Source organism: Poeciliopsis prolifica, unplaced genomic scaffold (genome assembly GCF_027474105.1).
Source record: "Poeciliopsis prolifica strain line A6 unplaced genomic scaffold, Auburn_PproV2 SCAFFOLD175, whole genome shotgun sequence".
Taxonomy (NCBI): domain Eukaryota; kingdom Metazoa; phylum Chordata; class Actinopteri; order Cyprinodontiformes; family Poeciliidae; genus Poeciliopsis; species Poeciliopsis prolifica.
The window spans coordinates 19,677-28,540 of NW_026562550.1; the positions used below are offsets into that span (position 1 = coordinate 19,677).

The 8,864-nt window shown below is 37.9% G+C and overlaps 1 protein-coding gene across 1 annotated transcript; it reads right to left on the reverse strand.

Annotated features, from left to right (window-relative positions):
- Positions 1-4,329: 4,329 nt before the first annotated feature.
- Positions 4,330-7,368, reverse strand: LOC129356489 (transcription factor 7-like 2). Its single transcript, XM_055026086.1, has 3 exons — positions 6,902-7,368; positions 6,561-6,630; positions 4,330-4,541 (listed from the first exon to the last, which is right to left on the reverse strand). Exons 1-3 carry the CDS (start codon positions 7,082-7,084, stop codon positions 4,330-4,332), a joined length of 465 nt encoding a protein of 154 aa, XP_054882061.1. The 5' UTR covers positions 7,085-7,368.
- Positions 7,369-8,864: the final 1,496 nt, after the last annotated feature.

The following is an 8,864-nucleotide window of genomic DNA, read 5'->3' on the forward strand; positions in this document are numbered from 1 at the left end:
TGCCTCTGTATGAACCACAAACAAGCAGAAACGCACAACGCCTTTAAAACTTTACATGACACCAATCAGGAACAGAATCAATTTGGAGAAGTGCAACAATTAATCATCTGCATAAACACAAATATCTTCCTCTTTGCTCCTCATGATGATCCAATTTCTATCCAGTCATCTTTAATGTCTGATCACTAAAGATCAGGAAAGTAAGAAAGCAGAAAAACTTGAAAAACAAACATTTCTGAGCTTTTGTCATTTTTCCTTTTAGTTCCCAAATGCCTGAAGGTTATCTCAAAGGACGAAAGGATGACGAAAGAACGGCAAACTGATGGCGAAGACGTCAGAGACGAGAACAGAGGTAGGAAAGGTGAAAACAGCACAAAGCAAACACGAATCTGAAGGAAGAAAAAACGACTTTTATGTCTACAGGAAATCTTTCCTCTGCTTTGGTTTGACTCCCTGCAAAAAGAAAACTGTCTGCTTTTAATCCACAATGTTATGCACAAACACATCAAAACACACACACACACACACACACACACACACACACACACACACACACACACACACACACACACACACACACACACACACACACACACACGCAGGGAGAGAGCAAACATCAGCTCAGAAAACACCATGAACTCTGGATTCAAACGCCAGCCTGAGGCTTGCAGATGAACACAACAAACATGCCAAACGCTGAGATGCAACTCAGTGAAATGAAGTTCAGCAGCAGCCATGAAAACACAAAACACAATCCAGATAAAAGCTCCACACAAAGGCAACAAGCTAATCTTCTAATCCCACAAATCTTCTCTGGGCATTTCCTCCCATATCTCCATAAATGTGACAACTGCAAAACGTCCAGAGTAAAAGTAAGAGCAGAAATACTTCCACATGTTTTCACTCAAAAACAACCAGGAGCCGCCCAGTAAAAGTATTTGGTCAAATGATTGATCAGATTATCAATCATTTCAGACAGAGCCAAAGATAACGGTAAGTGGAAATTTTATTTTTTAAGGACCAAGATAACAAAATAAATCTTCTACAATTAGATTATTTCAATAAACTTCTGAAACTTTTGCAAAAACTGCAGCTGTGTTTCTGATGAAAACATGTTTGTTTTTTATTCAGTGGGCAAAAAATCCAGAAATTTCACTCAAGTAAGAGCAGAAATACTTCATAATAACATTACTCAAAAATAAAATACTCCTAAAAAACTTACTTAAGCAAATGTAATTAAATAAATGTATCTATTTACTACCCAATTCTGCCTTTTGCAACAGGAAAGTGCTTTTCCGTCTTTAACAGAAAATGAGTTCACTTTTTAGATTAACAACTGGACCAATTGAATTATTTTGTATTCATTTTCTCCAAAAAGCCCCCCATAAAAAAACCCAGATTTAAACAACTGAGTGGAGTTTTTACAGTGAAAACAAACCCACATGCTGCGCTGAGGGGAATCACAGAGACAACTAATAAACTTAATGCTGAACTTTCTGTCGTTCTGCTGAGGCTCTCGCAATGAGCTCAGCAGTTTTACAGCTTTACAGGAACACTCTCGGGTTTTCAGAAACAGGTTTTCCTCCATCGATATGCTGCTGGTGACTGATGGCTGGAAGAACGGAGACAGTAAGGTCAAACAAAAAGAGCTGCAGCCAATAAAGTCTTAATCATCAACAAAAGAGTTTTGTTTCAACCAAACTCTTCCACGCCAAACAGAAACAAACAAAGATCCATTACATAATCACATTACAGAAATTTAGACTTTTTATGATTTTTTGATTTTGCAAACATTTCTGCTTCCAGTGTTTAAACTCAGTGACTTTTCTGACCGATTTAGCAACATTTTAGACAAAAACGTAAAACAATCAGAATCGGGATTTTAAAGATTGATATTGGGCCAGAAAACTGCAACCAGTGCATCCCTGATAATCAATCAATCAATCCCTAACAATCACATCCTGACACTGATCAAAATGAGTCGGTTTTTGTGTTTTTGAAAACGATTCTGCTGCCAAATCCGGTGAATACAGAGAAACTTCTGAAATAATTTCCTGCTTCCTGAACAAATGCAAACAATTTTACACAAGTTGAGCAAATAAAAGACGAACTAGAAAGAGAAGAACAAAAAGACTGGTTCTGGTTCTGGTTCTGATCTGATTCTGATTCTGATCTGGTTCTGGTTCTGATCTGATTCTGATTCTGATCTGGTTCTGGTTCTGATCTGGTTCTGATCTGGTTCTTCCACCCAGCAAACACACTGACTCTGACAGAAACTCGTCAGAAACGTGTCACCTTCTCTCGCTGAAACAGAAACAACCTGTGATTTCCCCGTCGGTCCCTCAGACCTGAAGATCATCATCCGTCCCATCAAACCATCAGCCGCCATGACACTTTCCTCAGCCGCCATGACACTTTCCTCAGCCGCCATGACACTTTCCTCAGCCGCCATGACACTTTCCTCAGCCGCCATGACACTTTCCTCAGCCGCCATGACACTTTCTGAAGCGATTTCTAAAGTTGATGATGTTGCCGGATGTGCAGCTTAAAGGAGCGAGGAGTTTGCTGCACCGTAATGCATCACAGCGTTAAAAAAATAAATTCTGTTTAGATTCTAGAGCAAATATCTTACTGCACTTAAAATAAGACAAAACTAACTTTCCAACAAGATATATTGGCTTGTTTTACGTAAATATTGATGGAAAATCTGATTATTTCACTTACAACATGGGAAAATTAAATAATCTCCTTTTTTCTCGACATTAAGGAATAATTTACTTAAAAGAAGCTCTTATGCTTACTGAAAAGTTACTTAAAAGTTAGTTTTATCTTATCTGAAGTGTAATAAGATAATTTTTCTAGAAATTAAAAAATGACTTGGTAACATTTTGTTTTTGCAGTGATTCAGTTCAGTGATCAGAGATAAAAATCTAGAATCATTTAGATTCATTTTTCCTTTTATTTCCACTAAAAGGAAAATAAATAAATCACATTGTTTCATCAGAAAGCTTCCCAGATGATTTTATATAATAATAATAAAGAAAACAGAAATCAAAAATGCTATTTAAACACAAAAGTTACAGACAGTAAAAAAATGGAAAATCTCTTTTCTTCACAGGTTTTGTGACAATGTGACAACAATAATAACAAAAATAAATATTTATCACTATGTTTTCAGGTCCTGCTCTGAAAAAAGACAATTTTTTCTAAAGAAATTAGATTTTTACCACTAAACTGCACAGAGACATTTAATCATGTTTGCAGATTTACTGACAGTAAAACTAACAACAGTTTAAACATCATTAACTGGAATTTATTCTAATCATTAATGAAAAATGACGCAAAAAACATCTCAGCTGTTATTAGGGCCGGGTCTTATCACTGCGTGCGTGTGTGCGTGTGTGTGTGTGTGTGTGTGTGTGTGTGGTGTGTGTGTGTGTGTGTGTGCGTGCGTGCGTGCGTGCGTGCGTGCGTGCGTGCGTGCGTGTGGGTGTGCGTGCGTGCGTGCGTGCGTGTGTGTGTGTGTGTGTGTGTGTGTGTGTGTGTGTGTGTGTGTGTGTGTGTGTGTAGATGGAAAAGCCTCACATTCCAACGACTGCCAGCACAGTTCACCAAAATAACAATAAAAACCTTTTATTTTGGCGGCGTTATGTCACTGTGAGGCGACAGCCGCCTCCTCTGAACCCAAATGAACCCCAATGGATTTTATTTTGTCCATTACACTGCAAAAACACTAAATCTTACCACGTAGTTTTTGTTTAGTTTAGTATCTTAGTACACTTGAAATACGACAAAATTAGTTTACCAGAAACTTTTCAGCAAGATATAGAAGTAAATAATTCACTAATGTTGATAAAAAAAAGTTCTTATAACAAAGCATTTTTCCCTTGTTATTAATGAAATAATCTGGAATTACTTATTTATTTATTTCTGAAAAGTTCATTATAAGTTACTTTTCTTTCATTTCAAGTGTAATAAGATTTTTGCTCCAGAAACTCAACTAAAATTACTCTGTAAGATTTTGTGTTTTTGCAGTGTATGTAGTCAAAACTCACTAAGAATTTTTCTGAATTCAGATTAAAGTTCAAAATGTTCCATAAATATTGATTGGCAACAGTCACAGGAGAGTTTTCTGTAATAACTACAGTTTGTTTTTCATAACATACATTAAAAGTTATAAAGTCAAACAGATTTTAACTTTTATGAGCAAAAAGAAAATACAAAAACAAGAAGACGGCCGTTTCGTTTCTTTAGCATTCAGAGCAAATCATGAGGATCTGATTTGAAAAACTTGCCCTGGATTGAAAGGCCGGGTATAAATACGGGAAGTCACAGCGGTAAGCCTGGCCTCAGGTCGACAAAACTCACAAGGAGGAGAAAAATCAGAGCCCAGCAGGCAGCAGGAAGGGTTAAGAACAGGAAGAGCCGACTTACAGATGGAGAGACGGAGCTGTTGGGGAGGTAAGGGTCCGGCAGCATCAGGAACGGATACCCGGGATACGCCGGCGACTTGTACATGCCTCCATCTTGCTGCTTCGACACTGAAGGTAAAATAGAGAACAACACAAAAATTATGTTTACAGTTTCAAAAGCAACTTTTAGCTTTTTCAAAAGCTGAATCTGACGTGTGGAAACAAACACATCCAGAATGAACGTGCATGCAGAGCAGGTAAACTATTACCAAGTGGTTGCATCATGTCGCATCCTTGCACAAACGCAGACTAGATATATATGTAACAACAGCAGCAAGCCGTCACCTGCAGCCAGAGGCGTGAACTACGTTCACTTCCAGCAGCAGCCGCCTTATTAAGCGAGGGGCCTCTCTCTCTCTGGGTCACACATAACTGGGTTATTTACCTGCTCAGACTGAAACTGCAGCACAAAGCAATTAGCCACAATTGTCACTGCTAAGCTTTTCTGTCCAGATTGCACTTCTGCTAATACAGATTTCTACTGGTTTCAATTTGTTTCAAGGATCCATTTGAAACCGCAGAATCCGGTTTTGATGAAGACTTTTCCTGAGACGACCCCGATGTGACGACATTTCTGCTTTTGGTAAGGACTGAAATGAGAGAAACGGCTGAGGGAAACCTATAATTAAAGATGCCAAGTAAAACTACACACTTTCAAAATGTGCTGCACACAGGGAGGGAAGTTACTCTGTTCTTTTTGGGTGGCAGAAGCAAAAAAAACTTAATCACTCTTTTCCCAAAGTTGAGAAAAAGCTGCAATTTTCCTTCAAAATTGCCTCTAAATGCCAAAACATGAGCAGATCTCACTGTGACAGGGATAATTTCACAAATACTAGAAAGGAAGACGCACACTATGGTTAGCATTAGGTGATTTAATTAATAACAGCTTTCTTAAGATGAAACAGAGCAACTCTGCTGAAGAAGTGACAGATCGGAGCGACGGAGCTGAAGACGTTTTAAAACACAAAACATTAAATTCACTCTGTAGGAAGTCAGTTAAAGTCAGAAACCAGGCGAAACACAACAAATATCTCTTCATAGAGACACTAGTGGAGCCTGGACCGCACGATAAATGCCAGTTATTTATTAAAACAGACGTTTATTTTTCCAAATCACAGTTAATCTTTCCAAACTATTTGGGTGAAGCGCAGCCTGAGCCGCACTGATAAGATGTCCAACTTTTCCTCACAATCTCTCCTGTGTGAAACACCGAGTTTGTCTTCAGCCGTTTCATCCTGAACTGTTTGTCTGCTGGCGATGAAAGGGTTAACACAAGAAATAAAATAAAAGCTCGAATAAAACTTATAATGCACTAACGCTTACAAATACAAGGATGGACTAAAGAAAGCTTAGAAAGATAAATTATTACAAGTTTCTTATCTAAAACCCAGACGATCTGGCTTTTTACCAGATCTAATTTTGCTGATGCAGATTCACGTTTTCATTAACACCAATTATTTATTTTCATCAATGGAAAACATGAGAAAAGAGTTTTGTAAGCACAGATTATCCCCACTTACGTTTCATGAAATAAAATGGAGATTTTTAGGCACAAAAACAAGAGTTGATTACTTTTAAGTCTCATATTTACAGGATTTGATCTGAATACTGGCTAAATCTGGTTCAGGGTTGGCATTTCTTGTAGAAACTCTTTGTTTTGATGCATTTAATGGTTGAGGAAAACAAAAATCATTTTTATTGTACTTGGAGTAAAATCCTAAATTTCTCTGTCTGATGTTTTGGTGCTATTGGAGCTCAAAACTGTTCTGCATGGGACAAAACTGGGTGAATTATCCATTTCTACATATTTTCTCTTCATAAAGCAGCAGGACGTTCCATGAACTGCCCGGTTTGGTTCTGGTGTTTTAATCGGTTAATTCTGGGCTTAAAGCTGCTCGTCTTGAGGTGTGAGGCGGATTTCTGAGCTCTGGGTGAAAAGATGAGCGCAGTCCTGCTAACAGGTGATGATCAGAGAAGCTTTGAAGTTGGAGTTAAAGCTGCAGCGCATCCCGGGACCAAAAACACTTTGTTCGCTCGTCCTGCGCAGGCGGAGCGGCGCGTTGATGAGGGTTTGCAGGTTCCTCTTACCTCCGTCCAGGTGCTCTCGGTGTTTGTCCTGGAAGCCCCTCTGCTCGGCCTGCTGTCCCCGTCTGACCGCCTGGAACAACAACACCGGCTCAGGTCAGGCGGAAAACACTTTTTATCCACTTTATCTCACTTTTACGGCGAGTTTTCACTCCGGGCAGCGAGGGAATCCCACCGCTTTTTACCCCCGAGGCACAAATACTCATACCTCATTCAGCGCGTAAAATGGAACAAGTTTACACTCACACACTCACACACACACACACACACACACACACACACACACACACACACACACACACACACACACACACACACTCACACACTCACACTGGGCCACCTACCGCCGAGGTCGGACTTTGATTTATTTCCGACTCGTTCACCAGGGAGGACTTGAGGTCGGCCAGGTCTCGCTCCGTGAAGGCGTTCTCCTGGATTTTCTCCTCCTGCTCTCCTTCGTCTTTGAATGCTATCATCTCATCATTGGCTCCCAGGTCGTCTCCTCCGCCGCTGCTGAGCTGAGGCATGACTACTTCCCTCACCTTGGACTTTCTGCTCCCACCTCCTCTTGTAAAGTGTGCTTCAAAAATGTAAAAAGTCTGAATAAAGAAGTGACTTTCTCAGTTAAATGGTGTCCTCCAGTGCGGAGCGCCTCCAGAAGAAAGTAGGGAAATGTTCGCCCCACCACATGCAGAGGAAAAGTTGAGCTGTGGCGTCGTTCCCGGCCGGCGGCTTGGTGGAAGACCAACGTTTCACTACAGCAGCAAACAGCTCATTTGAGCCCAAGACAAGGCGAGGAGTCCCGGCTTCAAAGGCGCCGACCGTTTGATTGACAGGTCCGATGACTTGTTGGGGGGTTGTACGATTGTTTCTGCAGGGGCTGAGCCTCTTAAAGAGACAGCGCCTCCCTCTGCGCCGCGCATTATTCATGACGCACAGGGCCGGATGCGCCATATTCACGGCCCGCTCAGAAAAAGGGTTTCTGCAATACGTCGCAATAAATATGTAATATTCAGGATGTTTCCTCCAAAATAAGGAAATAGATGAACATATTAGACCAACAAGTGAAAAAACAATGTAGAAAAAACACCATGACAGCGAAACTAGAGATTAAAATATAAAATATCAATATAGACACAAAAGATAACGCACATTATATACACACTGTTTATTTAAATATAATATTATATTATAATATTTATATAATGTATAAACAGTATAAATAATTATGATAAAATATAATAAATATATTTAAATGAATAATACATATAGATATGTAAATATAAACAAAAATATATGTAATTTATAAATTATGTATATGTATGATTTTTATAGATTTTTTTTAACTAAACCTGGTCAATTTTGACTAATTTTAATTTAAAGATTAAAATAGTAATATTCAAATTCAACAAATTTCATTTGTTAAATTTTTGTTCTAAAATATCTCATTTAATATAATTTTTTGTTGAGGGTTGATAATGTAAAAAAAGAGATTTCTTTGCACTTAAAGAGGAAAATGTCAAGTTTTTTTTAACTCATAAATAAAACATGACGCTGAATGTTTTAGTGTTAAAATCCACATTATTGATTTGTTTTGAGTTAAAGGATTGTGAACTAAAAATAGAAAGAAATTGTGTAAAAACTAATTGCTTGAACCCATTTTTTATTATATCACCTTTCTAAATAACAGACATATTAAATATAACACAAACAGAATATAAGTAAATATATGTTTAAATTCATCAACACAAAGTTTCCATGAACTTTTCACATGACTGCTAGCAAACTGGGCAAATAAACTTTATTTATACAGAAAACATGAACAAAAAATAAATACAGAAAAATAAGTTTTACTAAATGTATCGTGCTCCATAAAATCTTTCACTTTTTATCACTTTATAACCACAAACCACCATGTTAAATTGTAATTTTATGCTAAAGTTGTTTTTAGATATGAAATTTACAGAAATGATAAATAACATTTAATTAAGAATAACAAACATTTTAGTTCCCCCTTTTGAAGTAAATTTTAACTTTTTATTTCTGTTCTTGTTTTAAAATAGTCAGGATTGTAACTGTGTTTTTCAATTTTGGATAATTGATCAAAACTTGGGATTTTTTTATACTTCTCTGAGAATCGACTGAAAACATTTAAACTTAATGCAGATTTGGTTGCAAACTTTCAATTTAAAGGGACGGTACCATGTAAAACGTGTGTGTATATATATTATCTTCAGCTAATACACACACACACACACACACACACACACACACACACACACACACACACACACACACACATATATA